We start from the raw sequence: 15804 nt of genomic DNA, 5'->3' as shown, positions 1-15804 counted from the left end.
GATGATGTTTCTCCAGTTTGACTACCAACGTAATCAACTTAAATACCGATCTTCCTATAGTTGTCGTTCGTATGCCTTAGCCATTTCCCGATTCTGTCGATTCATTTTTCCCACCGAACGAAAGGCTGCCAAACCTGGAAGGCTGTCTTGAAAAAGTGCGGAATCAAATTACGGAGCCAAAGTATGTACTAGCTTTTATCAATAAAGAAGCCACAGCAAAATTCTGAATCAAGAAACTCCTAACGTTACGTGCCTTGTATGCTATCAAGAAAGCAAGTAAAAATCTATCCGAAGATCATTCAGATCATAGAACACTCGCCCTCGAAAGATATCGAACAAATCGAAACATCTGTCGGCAGCTGATCCGTGCACCAAAAGAAAAATCTTGGGCATAATTTCTCGATAGTAATTACATGTGCTTTGACAGACTATTTTCACAACCTCAGCCATTTGGCCGGACGAACAAACCATCTGACCAAAGCTCATTCGGCCGAAAATGTCATTCGGCCGATCGGATCATTTGGGGGAAAATATTGGTCAATTTGGCTGAAAATGTTGTTTGGCCGAACATTTCGTATGGAAAGTATGGTACTTGCTTCTCCGTGATTGACTAGAACTTGCGAAATTGTACAGAGAAACAAATGAAAGGAGCTTTGAAATAGCTACCCATTCTCAATGTATACGTTTCGGAAGCTCGAATATTTTCAGTCAATAACGGCGATGGGGTCCTCCTTAGCCGTGCGGTAAGACGCGCGGCTACAAAGCAAGACCATGCTGAGGGTGGCTGGGTTCGATTCCCGGTGCCGGTATAGGCAATTTTCGGATTGGAAATTGTCTCAACTTCCCTGGACATAAAAGTATCATCGTGCTAGCCTCATGATATACGAATGCAAAAATGATAACCTGGCTAAAGAACCTCGCAGTTAAAAACTGTGGAAGTGCTTAATGAACACTAAGCTGCGAGGCGACTCTGTCCCAGTGTGGGGATGTAATGCCAAGAAGAAGAAGAAGAAGAAGAAGAAGAAGGAGAAGGAGAAGAAGAAGAAGAAGAAGAAGAACGGCGATGGCCACGTTCTTACGATCATATAGGAAGGAAAGGATTGTTAGTCCGACTCTCGTTGCTACTAGAGACCGAGTATTCCTCTGCATCTCCACGATTGTCTTGGGATAGGACATTGTGTTAGTTATAAAGGATAATTTATCTGAATTCACTTCGGTAAGCGAGGCGATCTAAGGGATGGGATATAATTAAGCGCATTTCAAATATTATACCCGCTTTCCTTTTTATCGAGCCGTGAAAAAATCAAAATCGAAACATAAACGAGTAGCTGATTTATTGCGACCACTGCATTCTCATATTGATGTACTGCCCATGATCGCATATGTATTTGTAACATTTGCATTTTGGTTGATTTTGTAAATCGTTTGTCAATCCTTGAGCTTGAGCTGAGCTTGATTGACTGCTCGTAGTTGCTACTCCATTATGACCAGATCAGCTGTTCTTGCACAGGGATCCAACAGATGTTTGCTTGGGACTAGCACACATCTTCAATGTGCAAGTACTGGTGATCTCATTTGTTAGGTCATACTGGCGCCTGCCACGTCAGAATGCAAGTCAATGTAGGAAGGGAGGAAATGATGATGCAATCACTCGCCCACTGCAAGCCGAATATACCTCTGCACTTGCCACGAGTTCATGCGGAATTTGTTGGAATTTCTGGGTTAGGTTGGAGAGGCAGAGGTCCGTCTTGGTTAACGAGCTGCCTATGTGATAGATAGGAGAAGGTAACTGATGGAATTTCTAATTGGATGTAGGAAACGAGCTCTATAGTTCATTTCCAATTCTAGCAGATTACTGTTAGAATACTCAAGTTGAAGGTGTAGGAATAGTAATGGAAACGGTATGGAAGTCCATTTCCAGTTCTAGCGATTGCTAGAACATGGGAAATAAAGAGAAAGATACAAAGTAGGAGAATGGAACGGACCTGGGATTGAACCCACGACCTCCTGCGTATGAGGCAGAAGCGGTAGCCATATGACTACCAAGCCCGCTTTTGTAAATCGTTTGTTAATCCTTCTCACAAACTCATTTATATCCAGCTTACCATAGGTAAGCAAGATAATAAACAAAAATGCGAGTGTTACAAATATGCGATCATGGGCAGTGTAGTGCCGTGCACTGTTTATTTGGAGAAAACCCGAAGTTATTAGTAACGATCAATTAGTAGTTGTGAAATGTAGTGAGCGTGAGGTGCAAAAGAAGAGTGAAGGTAAAATTGAAACTGTGAATTGGAGAGAAAATATCTTTATTTGGAATTTGAAATACTATTTGCAGCTTGAGTAAAGTAGAGCGTTTGTGGATACTGAGTTGAAGCTAACGTGAAGGGGAAAGCTACTACTCATGTAACTGTGAAAGCAAAATGAATGTTAATGGGAATCAATATATAAAATATTTGAGTTTTGTGCTGCAACAAAACTTGCTAGAAACTCCAGTTTTCTTTGGAAATTCCGTTGAGGATTTCCTCGGAAATATCTTCAGGATTTTCTGCAGAAATTCTTCTGAAATATCTTCGAAAATTTGGTTTAGAATTCCTTCGGATTTTACATTTTTGGACGTAAACTACGTCTTAGGAAGGAGAAATTTTAAAATTGTGGACCGTCACGAAATCATGAAATCTTACGTTAATAACGCCTATTTTTCGATGGGTTTTTAAAATTTATATATCCATCAATTGGCTAACTTTCCATCAATTTGATAATATTATTCAAACTATTGCTAATCAACGACGAACTAATGAAAATTTCAATTTTTTCACGCCCGGTATTTTCAGAACAAACTAATCCCATTTATGCATCTCCAACACGGACATTAGATTGATGTAAAGTAGGCAACTTTCGGCACACCACTTCATTTTCTCTGTACATAAAAAGAGCCGTGTCTTGCGCCCACGCGTTATTTTCGTTCGAGATTTCACGGCAAGCGGACCGCTTCGCTAGAGCGTAGACCGTCTGGAAGCAGGCCCGCAGTAACAACGAATCGGTGACGCTGGCGGAAGAAAAATGGTCAATTTGGTGACGCCTAAATGGCGGTCGTGACAGCAGCAGCATTGTATCATTTTCGATCGAGATTTCACGGAGTGGTACAATTAAAATTTATCGGTCCTTTGCACAGAAGAGAAATTATTTTACCGAAAATGTTCAACAAAGTGAGAGTGAAAATTCATCCAACAATGGCGACCGTCGGCGGTGGTTACTGCAAAAAACTTGTCGTCAGTAGGAACAGCACTCAAGTGAAATCGATTGAAATTTGCTCGCATGCTGTTAGTAATTTCAAAGGCACACCATTTTAAAAACGTTCCTTTATTACCCCCCGTGTTGTACAACTTTGACTCCGCTCCCAGGAAATTTTGTTCGGTCAGAGTAAATTCGGACCGTCTGTGGGCACCCGAGCAACACACATGTTGTAAATCAGTCTATTATACTCAAATACGACTAAATTTTGTAATATATGAGTTATTTCAACCAAATCAACGTGAATTGTGCTGCTAGGGCAAGTTACATTGTTCAACAGTCGTACAACTTGCTCACAGACGGTCCGACTTTACTCCGACAGAACCAAATTCCCTGGGGGTGGAGTCAAAGTTGTACAACACGTTGGAGCGTTAAGGGGCCCCTTAGGGCCATTACTATGGAAAGAAGAGGGTTTAATTTGCCGTATTTGAATATGGTGCTTGAACTTAAGAAAAGATTTCTCTTTCAACTGCTGAATGTGAATCCAGCAACCAACACCGACGGACAGCTCTGATGCTGCTAGGACCGCTACCGACCCCATGAACGCCATTTGAAGAAAATTTGTCTCAAATCAACTATCTTCCGTTCTACATGGAGGTCATGAAAGGAAGAGATATACGCGTCTTGGCCATCTCTGATGCCATTGGGATCGCTAACGACGCAGTGATATAAAATTAAATGGTTATTTTATATCACTTTAAAAAAATCGTTTCAAACCAACTTATTTCCGCTTCTGAGGTTTTGAGAAGAACCGATTCACGATTCTTGAAAGCTGGTTGAGCATTTACTTCTAACAGCAACCATACGATTGTCCGAATCTTGCGAAAATATTCCACTTTTCATATCAGATTTTTCTTAGTGCACTATTATATACAAAAGCAAGTTTGATTTAGAGAATTGCTCACCACATTACTAGGCACTAACTCATGGTGACTGTGAATAATAAGATGACGTCGTGCTTGGCCTCTGTGGCGACCTATGCAAAATGGTTACAGACGCTATTGCGCCGACGAATCTATGACAAAATCTCGAAAGATAAAAGTCGAAAGGACAAAAGGTCGAAAAGACAAAACGTCGAAGCTACACAAGGTCGAAAAAACAAAATGTCGAAAGGGACTAAAGATCGATCAATAACAAGTTGATAACAAGTATTGTGTATGCCAGAGAATTTGTGAAATGCATTTAACTTCAAGTAAAAGTAATACAATCATCTCCTTAATCAAGTTGAATAATGAGCAATTTTCAAATAATTATTATGAAACGATGTTATTCTGTTAGTGGTAAATAAGATTGTTAATTTATAGAAATTAATAAAATTTGTATTGCACGAGGTTGATACTCTCCGTTTCAGGATCTAATCTATTTCGACCTTTTATCCCTTCCGACGGTGGGGTTTGAGTCAGTTACCATCAGCGTGTTATTATACATCAACACCTCAGCGTGTCGATCAGTGCGCAGCAAGCCATGACTCGGCCTCTTCAGGTCAGACCGATCGGTGGCGTGCAAACGCACCCACGGAGAGCTGCTGTCATAACGATTCGCTCCGGACATTTGGGGCTCCACACCGACCTTTTGTTTTTCTCAACATTTTGCCTCTTTCGATCGTATGTCCCCTTCGACGTTCTGTACTTTCGACCTTTTGTCCCGTTAGGCATTTTGTCGTTTTGACCTTTTGTCCCTTTCTACTTTTTTTTCCATTTCGACCATTTGTCCACTCGACCTTTTGTCCCTAACCCCCACCGACGGCCATCACTGATGCTACCATAATTGTCATCAAATTTTCTGTTCCTATAAAGAATATTCTTCACACATCCATTGTCTTCCAATTAAAATGCTGATCCAAAAAAAGACTGGACCGATATACATCCACTGACGATTGTTGCTTCACCAAGATTTACAAAAATTTTCACTTGAGTACCGCTGATGAAGGCCACGCCACGCGTCGATGATTCTGCAGCAACACGCCGACGAGCACTACCGATGCCGATGCTGGGACCGCAATCCGCTGGATGCAACAGACTCCGACGACTACAACAGCTTTTCCACGCGTGCGAGGCGTTTTGTTCAAGATTTCACAGAGAACGGTCCAAGGCGGTCCCAGCATTGCAATCAGCAACCACGGCGTGCGAGCCAGTTAGTTAATTTGAAATTCTTCGGAGAGTGGCCCCAGCATCGACATCAGCGGTGTTCTCTCGCATAATTGGCGGTTGCTACAGATCTGACTTGCTGTAATTATTCGTGCGGCCGCCGTTAGCAACATCATCGAAGTTTTGAAATTCATCTAACAATGATGGCCGTCGACATTGGTTGCAGCAGAAGTCTCGTCGTCGGTGGGAGCAGTACTGAAGCGAAATTTTCTCACAAACTGATAGTGATTTCAAAGGTGCATTAAATCGGTCCTTTTTCAGAACCATTATTTTATGAACAAGGTTTTTTTTTCAAATTTTTCACAAAACTCTTACTTTCGATTTGCTGCTGTTAGTGAGTGGAAAGGGGCATTGAGAGAATTTTTTGTCAGTGGTGCCCGTCGACGGGTAGTTGCCGCTGAATTTTTCCACAAAGCTGGCGTCCGTAACAAATAAGCAGTGATCTATTGAGTAACTGCCGACAAACCTGCAAACCAATTCAATTGAGCTTTTGCGATGCTGATGACGACCGCGCGATGATTTCCAGCAAAACCGCAAACCCGCGCGGGAAAGCAGTTTACTGAATCGACTTGAGATGATGTCTTCACAAACTCCTTCAAAAATTTCTTCAAAAATTATTTAAGAACAGTCGTTTAGAAACTTCTTCAGGAATTTCGTCGAAAAGGTCCTCAGAATTTTTTTGGGAAGTTTCTTTGAAGACTCCTGCAGAAGTTCTTTTCAAATTCCTTCAAAAATCTAATTAGGATAATCTTCGTCAATTTTTTCAAGAATTCTTTCGGAAATAAGGAGTTTAAGGAGTTCATACATTTGGATTTTTTTAGCTATGTTTTAAAAATTTCTTGAGGAATTCTATAGGAAATTCCATCAGAAGGCTTTCAGAAATTCCTTTGATAGGAGTGTTCAATAGGAGTGGCGACAAATAAACTTGTCCTAGGAAGGATTGGGCGAAAATTATGGCTTCCTCGCATACGCTAAGAGACAATTCATCATTTAAACGATTTGAAATGGCAATTGTTACAAAATTGACCGTTACAAATTCCTTCAGAAATTTCTGTAGCAATTTGCTTGGATTTTTTAAATAATTCGTTTGGACATTTTAGAGAGTTTTTTTCAAGAATTCCTTCGGAAACTTCATGAGGAATTCCACCGGAAAGTCCTTAGGGAATTCTTTCAGAAAACCTTCAGGATTTTTTTTCGAAAATTATTTCAGGAATTCCTAAGGGTTCCAGGCCATCCCAGAAATTCCTGGAGAAATTGCTTTTTGCTGGCGCAGGTGGACACTTTGGTGCCTTATCACATTCCTACGCCTTGTGCCCTTCCTAACCACAATGACGACACAGGTTGCTACGGTCTAGGCCCTTGCAATCGTAGGACTTATGTCCCGACCTCTAAGCACCAATAGTACCTGTCCACCAAGATCATGAAGGTGGCTAAAGTTTGCTCAGATATTGGGCATACACCCAGGTTTTTTTTACACGGTTGGATTTCATTAATTTCTCAGTTAACCTGATATTTCACAGTTTTTTAAATACCCCCTGAATTTTCTTTGATTTTTTTGTGAGTTTTTTCGTGGGGCTAACTCATTGCTTCATTGACGCTAAAGGTCTTAAACTTAAAGGGACCAAAACCAAACCGTGTAAAAAAACTTGGGTGTACTGATCAGCCGATTTCATCTTCCCTCGCTCCATGACCTAGGGTAGGCTGCGTGCCAAAAGGACGACCTTTGTACCGCACTGCTCTCTTACCGCAGAGACGACGTCGTCCGCGTTTGTGATTTCGTCCAGTTGCTTGCACTGGAAGGTCACTTCCGTCCACAACGACCTCACCTCGTCGCCGTCACTCAAGATATCTTGGGCCAGCCGTCCCGCTAGCTTGTGCTCCACGTTTCAGTACCAAGATAATTTCACCGGTCTTGGTGCGTCTGACGCTTCGGCGTCCTGTCCCAGCGCTGAAAGCTTTTCGGTCGCCCGCATCGATGTTGGTGTACTTATCTTTATCAGTTTTGACTAACATATCCTCTACTTTGTCCTTAACTTTCTTAGCGGGGCGGGATGAGCTCGACTTCCGCTTTGAGCTACTAACCAGTTTCCAGGGATTTTTGGTTCCTTGTGCCGATGGCACCGGCCGGCTGGTACCCTTTTGTGACCCGTCGACTTGCGTCCGGATGGTGCCTTTCGCTTTTTTGGGCCGAGAAGTCGCCTTCTCGGGTCAACGCCCTTCGGACTCCACTACACCCCGATCTGCTCCGTCAAGACAACGTTTGGCCTCTTAGATTATTCGCCGGTTTGTAACCTGAGCCGTTTTTGGTTAGGCGCAGTCTTTTTCTCGTTGGCCATCTAGTCTAGTCGTATTTTCCTAGTATTTTCCTCGTTGGCCATAAGGGCGAAATCAATCGCCTCTTCAATAGTCGCTCTTCCATGGAACGAGAAGGCCTCGGTTGTGGCACTTTAGTTGGCCTTCACGCTTCCTCCGGGTGGCTAATAAAAGCGTTCTGTTCTTGTCTTACGACTCGAACAGCATGGCGGTGCACCAGCAGGTTCTGTTTCAGTTCCTTACTGATGTTCTGCCTTCCACTTGCGAACTCGATAATGTTATCGATATAGTTGCTCGATGACCACCCGAATCCCGGTTAGTTGTACCCAATGTTGTACCTAAATGTTGTACCCAAATCGCAAAGTATTTTAGATTGTAGACACTATAGGTTCCATAGACGAGCTGAGGTGAAGACGAGTGTAGCCAAACGAACTCTCAACTAGTGTAGCCAAACGAGCATAACGTTGCGATTTCAATCCAAGCAACGGAACGTGTCACGTCAAATTCGCGTGGTACACTTCTCCCTTCTCACTTCTTACATCTCTCATCTTTATCTCATTTTTCAATGTTTACATCTTGTCTCTCACTATTCTCTTCTCGATTCTCTCTTCTCACTTCTCAATTCATTGCTTCTCACTTCTCAATTCTTTTTATTTCTCACTCCTCACTTCTCATATCTCATATCTATTTTCACACAACTCACTTCTTGGTTCTCACTTATTACTTCACGCTTCCCACTTCTCACTTCTCACATCTTACATCTCACTTCTTGAATCGAATTTCTCACTTCTCACATCTTACATCTCACTTCTTGAATCTAATTTCTCCTTCTCACTTCTCACTTGTAGCTTCTCATTTATCGGCTCTCACTTATCACTTCTCGCTTCTCACTTCTCACTTTTCACATATCACATCTTTATCTTATTTCTCATTTCTCACTATTCACTTCTCGCCTCTCACTTCTGACTTCTCGCTTCTACGTCAAAAAACAAAAAACTAGTTAGCCAGTACATATTTTGCGCACGACAATAAGCCATTTTATGAGACAGTTTCGATCAGCTGGTCGATACTTTATCATCAATTGGCGTTCACTCCAAATTTACCAAAACCGTCCACTCTTGGCGTTTGTTTTGGTAAATTTGCATGGCAACCATCATCATTTCGTTTCATTCAGCAAGTGTTCCGTATAAAAAGTAAATATTAGTAGATTGAGAGTTCGACTGCTAATGTTTGAGTGTTTTTGAGGTTTTAGCTTTTCAGTCTGTGGATTTTTAGAACAACCGTATAAGATCTGTTAAAACGTTTCGGCAAATTGTTGTTGCCTTCATCAGGGGAAAAATCATGAATAAAGGCAACAACAATTTGCCGAAACGTTGGGACAGATATTAAACGGTTGTTCTAAAAAACCCACAGACTGAAAAGCCAAAAACCTCAGTAAATATTAGTGTTAGGTTTCCAGTCATTTACCCGTTTCAGAAAATAGCTTATGGCGGCGTGAGTTTTCCTAATTTGACATTCAAGAGGTAGAAAACAATTGGGGTCTCGCCGACATTCCTCACCAAGGAATTGTTTAGGTAGAACGTGAAACACCGAAAGAACTAAGATAGAAATACAAAGTAGGAAAAGGGAAGCCTGGAATTGAACCCAGGTCCTCCTGCTTATGAAACCCTACAATTTTTCAAGCTTTCCTTACAATGTTTGGTTGTTGTGAGCTTTCATTTTTTATTAAAAAATCTAACAATTACGCATATGCCCTGTTCTTATACAGATTTTGATACGCGCTTTTATACAGAATTGTTAGAAAATCTAACAATATTAGAAAGGCACTACTGTAGTGAAAAAACAAATAGTAAATAAATCAACGATGGAGGCGAATTTAATTAAAGTTATAGTTGTGTATAATTTAAATATGTTGATTCCAGTTAGTTTGGCGTGCGCTTCGGACAATTTTGTTATACATTTCCAAAAATATCATTTGCGTATATTCACGTGGAGAGGAGCCACCTATTCTGGATTTTTTTCCCACATTTCAAGAAACCCACCATCAAATCATGTAAACTCTCCACTTCACTACATTTATCGATCGACCTCCCACGGTTCCACATATGTACATTTATCTGCCAGCACGTTGCACACGTGCGTTCATGTCCACTCTAATTTTTCAGCATTTTTACTACTGCTGGCTTACAGCCATTACAATGTTATCGACTATAGGAAACCACCGAGCAAGAACCGCAATCCGACAGCGAGTAAGGCACGTTTGCTGCTGCAGGTTGACCTGTCCTGGTGCTGCTGGTCGTCGTCGTGGTCGTGGTGGTGGCGACGATTGTGGGGCTGGCGATTGGTGCCTTCGGTAGTACACCACTTACCGATATACATAAAGTGTACCTTGATACCTTTATACGTATAGTTGCTGTGTCTAAGCGGATTAAGTACGTTTCGTTTTGTGTTTTACCTTCAGTAGGTAGGAACAGTGCCCATAGACGAGACAGTGCAGAAACCGGACTGACATGCGAATGACTCACTACTCACATTCACTTTTGCGTGGATTCGCAACAGCCCGGCGGTGGGAAATTGATGCTAGATCGATTCGATGGGGTCCGGCAATTTGTTGCATTTCTGTAAATTAAGTACAATTTGAGGTTTTTTCTATTGCCAGTTTACCAAATGCAATGAACTGCACATAAATGTCTGTCTCTATATGGAAACCTATGTCAAAATAGCATTTTATCTAACATGACTTAAAAAAGGCACTTGCGTCTTTTCGTAGAATTTAAAATCGTCAAACGTTTTTTTTCTTCTATATAAAAATGTCACGCATCCATTTATTACTTTTGCTTATCTCAAACGAATCGTCGTCATCATTAAGAGTTAGTAAAACTGACCAACCGGCAACGTGACTAACTAACTTCGACACAGACTTTAGGTCGGACGCATAAAGAATGCTTGATACTGCGAACGTCACGGAACAAAAAAAAAAGAATTATGACAAGTTTCCTCCTCCCATAGCTTTCGGTAATCGAGCTGAGATAAGATAAGCGTTGCATCCGTTGTACATACCAAGATATTTTTCGCTTGGGTATTCTTGAACGAAGCTTAATTTTAGCCAGCGTATCTATCCTTCCATCACAGCTAATACGATCAATAGTTGACATCTTTCTTCCATTCTCTCTCTTTCTCTCTTTCGATTGCAGATAGTGGACTGGGAGCCGGCACCATTACGACAAGGTGGACACCGATGGGTCCAGGGCCAACGGCTGGTTCGTTGGTCCCGGACGACACCAATGGGTCCGGCGTGGACAGCAAACACCTGGACGTCGGCGACATGAGCGATGTAAGTAGCTGACGACTCGATCACGATGTTTACCGTTTTATTAGATGTAATCCCTTAAATAATGAAAATCTAGGTATTTAAATATAATGATAATGTTCGCATGAACCGAACATAATTTGATGCTCTATATTTACTCATACTGGATTAAGTTATGCAAAGATTTCAAGAAGAAGTTCAAGACTAGTTTCAATAGATAACTAAAAAATTCTACAATTACTCAAAGTGAAACATCTATCTCTTTGGGAAATGAAGTCAAATGTTATTTATCGTATTCAAAATTGAACAAAAGAAAAACATAAACTTTTCGCTTTTTTATTGTCAGACAAAGGACAAAGTAGCCTGTGCAGTAGTTAAAAATTGACAATTACACGTTGGTAGTCAAGGAGTCAATGGTTCGCAAAATGACTTCTCCCTGTTAGAGCGATCACGTACTGTTTTTTTGAGTTTTTTTTTCAAATTCTTCTTTCATTATTTTCATATCATATTGGAAAATGGAATAGTTTTTTTAGAACAGCGGATCCCAACCTTTTTCTTGAGAGGCACCCCTTCGCACTTAATTGAGGTAGAGTAGATTGGGGCAAGAGTACGCACTTAGTTTTCAATCGATCATGTGGCCCTTATGAAGCAGGCTTCTGCATATCAAATTAGTGTCGATGATTCATATACTCTTCCTTTATGTTACCCAGTTGAAAAATATTGAAATTATTGAGATTCGTTTTAGTGGAACCCTTATTGCAAGACAAGTGAAAAACGCACTCTTACCCCACCGGTGGGGTAAAAGTGCGCATCGGGTGGGGTAAGAGTACGCATTTATCCAATCATGTGCTTTTAGTATATATTAACACAAATAAGAGTTAATAACATTTAATTGATGTTTAATGAGCATTTATTAGGGAATGTTCAAAGTATACGTAACTCGTAAAGGAGGCTTCCGGGCCTCTTGAAAGGAGGCTTCCGAGCCTCTTGAAAGGAGGCTTCCGAGCCTCTTGAAAGGAGGCTTCCGAGCCTCTTGAAAGGAGGCTTCCGAGCCTCTTGAAAGGAGGCTTCCGAGCCTCTTGAAAGGAGGCTTCCGAGCCTCTTGAAAGGAGGCGTCCGAGCCTCTTGAAAGGAGGCGTCCGAGCCTCTTGAAAGGAGGCTTCCGAGCCTCTTGAAAGGAGGCGTCCGAGCCTTTTGAAAGGAGGCGTCCGAGCCTCTTGAAAGGAGGCGTCCGAGCCTCTTGAAAGGAGGCGTCCGAGCCTCTTGAAAGGAGGCGTCCAAGCCTCTTGAAAGGAGGCGTCCGAGCCTCTTGAAAGGAGGCTTCCGAGCCTCTTGAAAGGAGGCTTCCGAGCCTCTTGAAAGGAGGCTTCCGAGCCTCTTGGAAGGAGGCTTCCGAACCTCTTGGAAGGAGGCTTCCGAGCCTCTTGGAAGGAGGTTTCCGAGCCTCTTAAAAGAGGGCTTTTTTAAAAGGAGGCTTCCAGGCCTCTTAAGAGGAGTCTTCCAGGCCTCTTGAAAGGAGGCTTCCGAGCCTCTTGAAAGGAGGCTTCCGAGCCTCTTGAAAGGAGGCTTCCGAGCCTCTTGAAAGGAGGCTTCCGAGCCTCTTGAAAGGAGGCTTCCGAGCCTCTTGAAAGGAGGCTTCCGAGCCTCTTGAAAGGAGGCTTCCGAGCCTCTTGAAAGGAGGCTTCCGAGCCTCTTGAAAGGAGGCTTCCGCGCCCCTTGAAAGGAGGCTTCCGAGCCTCTTGAAAGGAGGCTTCCGAGCCTCTTGAAAGGAGGCTTCCGAGCCTCTTGAAAGGAGGCTTCCAGGCCTCTTGAAAGGAGGCTTCCGGGCCTCTTGAAAGGAGGCTTCCGAGCCTCTTGAAAGGAGGCTTCCGAGGCCTCTTGAAGGAGGCTTCCGGGCCTCTTGAAAGGAGGCTTCCGAGCCTCTTGAAAGGAGGCTTCCGAGCCTCTTGAAAGGAGGCGTCTGAGCCTCTTGAAAGCAAGTTTCCAAGCCTTTTGGAAGGAGGCTTCCAAGCCTTTTGGAAGGAGGCTTCCAAGCCTCTTGAAAAAAGGCTTTCAAGCCTCTTGAAAGGAGGCTTCCCGAGCCTCTTGAAAGGAGGCTTCCCGAGCCTCTTGAAAGGAGGCTTCCGAGCCTCTTGAAAGGAGGCTTCCGAGCCTCTTGAAAGGAGGCTTCCAAGCCTCTTGCAAGGAGGCTTCCCGGCCTCTTGAAAGGAGGCTTCCGAGCCTCTTGAAAGGAGGCTTCCGAGCCTCTTGAAAGGAGGCTTCCAAGCCTCTTGAAGGAGGCTTCCGAGCCTCTTGAAAGGAGGCTTCCGAGCCTCTTGAAAGGAGGCTTCCGAGCCTCTTGAAAGGAGACTTCCGAGCCTCTTGAAAGGAGGCTTCCGAGCCTCTTAAAAGGAGGCTTCCGAGTCTCTTGAAAGGAGGCTTCCGAGCCTCTTGAAAGGAGGCTTCCGAGCACAATTCGGCACCAACATTTCGAAAGGGCGAAACTGCTTTTGTAAATAAGAGCTTCTCACGTCGCTGGTGGGCTAATTAGAGCCCAAACACGCAATTCAACAAAACTGATGTAAGCAGCTGTCTTATACAAACTAAAATCATTAGCCGCTCAATCAAACTAAAATCATCATCTGAATACTACATCTTTCTCCTTCCCTACTCTTTCAACTTTGTAAGAATATGATTTAAATTTTATAGATATTGCATTATAAAGAAAAATCATACCCAAATTGCTTCAAAATAAATTAAAACAATTCTTAATATTGTAGTTCCATCAATATCTAATGCAAAGAAGAACAAACTTGATATGTTAAGTACCGTCATATTTTTGCTAAAAACTAATAATGATTGTGGGCACTTTTCTGAATTCTACTTGCTCCTGCACAATTCGGAATACACAAAAAATGCCTCGGAGTCCTGCTCGGTACTCGCAAAGAGCAATCCTCTATAGAACTTGCAAACGTAGTCCTACGTCAACATTCTTTGGAGTTTTACTCACTCTGGAATAAATAAAAAAAATGCCGCGGAGTCCATTTGCAAAATGTATTCCTTCATAGAAGCCACAGACGTAATCCTACGTCAACATGTCTCGGAGTTCTACTCGCTCCGGAACGAACAAAATTGTCTCGGAGTCCTGCTCTGCATTCGTGTGGTCTTCTATAGAATACCCAGACGAACATGTCTTGGAGTTGCATCGGAGTCCTGCTCTGCATTCGCAAAGTATACTCTTCTATAGAATACACAAACGATGTCCTACCTCAAAATGCCTTGAAGTTCTACTCGCTCCAGAATAACCAAAAATGCTTCACATTCGCAAAGTTTACTCTTCCATAGAATACACAGACGTATTCCTACGTCAAAATGCCTCGGATTTTTTTACTCGCTTCGGAATGAACACAAAATGGAATAAACACAAATTTTCTCGGAGTCGTGCTCTGTATTCGCAGAGTGTGGTCCTCTATAGCATACCCAGACGTAGTCCTACGTCAACATGCCTCAGAGTTCTGCTCGCTCCGGAATAAACAAAAATGCCTCGGAGTGCTTCACGTTCACAAAGTGTACTCTTGTATAGAATACACAGACGTAGTCCTACGTCAATATGCTTCGGCGTTCTACTCGCTTCAGAATAAACACGAAAATGCCTTGAAGGTCGGCTCGCATTCACAAAGTGTACTCCACGTAATACACAGACGTAGTCCAGCGTCAACATGTCTCGAAGTTCTACTCGCTCCGAAAAAGAAACAAAAAATGTCTCGGGATCTTGCAATGCATTCGCAAAGTGTCTGATGTTTACTCGCTCCGGAATGAACACAAAATGCCTTGGAGTCCTGCTTTGCATGTTTAAAGTAAACTTTTTTTGTTGAATACACAGACGTAGCCCTACTTCAACACGCATCGAAGTTTTACTCGCTCCGAGTTCTACTCGCTCCGGAATGAACAAAAATTGTCTCGGACACCTGCTCTGTATTCGCAAAGTGTGGTCCTCTATAGAAAACCCAGACGTAGTCCTACGTAAACATGCCTCGGATTTCCACTCGCTCCGGAATCAACAAAAAAATGCCTCGGAGTCCTTCACATTCGCAAAGTGTACTCCCCTATAGAATACACAGCCGACGTCCTATGTCTACGGAATGAATACAAAATGTCTTGGAATCCAGCTTCGCATTTGTAAAGTGGTCACAGACGTAGTTCGACGTCAACATGCCTCGGAGTTTTACTCACATTCACAAAATAAATGCGTCGGAGTCTGCATTCGCAAAGTGTACTCCTCTATAGAATACCCAGATGCAGTCCTACGTTGAAATGTCTCTGATGTTTACTCGCTCCGGAATGAACACAAAATGCCTTGGAGTCCTGCTTTGCATTTTCAAAGTGTACTCTTCTTTTGAATACACAGACGAACCCCTACTCCAACATGCCTCGGAGTCCTACACGCTCCGGAATAAACACGAAAATGCCTCGGAGTCCTTCACATTCGCAAAGTGTACTCCTCTATAGAATACACAGCCGTAGTCCTACGTCTACGGAATGAACACAAAATGTCTTGGAATCCTGCTTCGCATTTGCAAAGTGGTCACAGACGTAGTTCGACGTCAACATGCCTCGGAGTTCTAATCGCATTCACAAAATAAAATGCCTCGGAGACCTGCTCGCTCCGGAATAAACAAAAAAAATGCCTCGGAAACCTGCTCGTTCCGGAATAAACAAAAAAGTGCCTCGGAGACCTGCTCGCTCCGGAATAAACAAAAAAAA

At 42.7% G+C, this 15804-nt stretch overlaps 1 protein-coding gene across 4 annotated transcripts in view; it reads left to right on the top strand.

Moving 5' to 3' along the window:
- The window catches only part of LOC134207722 (protein scalloped), a 601300-nt gene that overhangs the window by 499831 nt on the left and 85665 nt on the right, over positions 1 to 15804 (top strand). For all 4 annotated transcript variants that reach the window (XM_062683563.1, XM_062683561.1, XM_062683562.1 and 1 more), the window contains one exon: positions 10946 to 11085. In XM_062683563.1, coding sequence (XP_062539547.1) covers positions 10946 to 11085 — 140 coding nt within the window. The remainder of the gene's footprint in view (positions 1 to 10945; positions 11086 to 15804) is intronic.

Source organism: Armigeres subalbatus, chromosome 1 (genome assembly GCF_024139115.2).
Source record: "Armigeres subalbatus isolate Guangzhou_Male chromosome 1, GZ_Asu_2, whole genome shotgun sequence".
NCBI classification, from domain to species: domain Eukaryota; kingdom Metazoa; phylum Arthropoda; class Insecta; order Diptera; family Culicidae; genus Armigeres; species Armigeres subalbatus.
The sequence above is the reverse complement of the archived record's forward strand: the minus strand, read 5'-3'. Positions and strand labels throughout refer to the sequence as shown.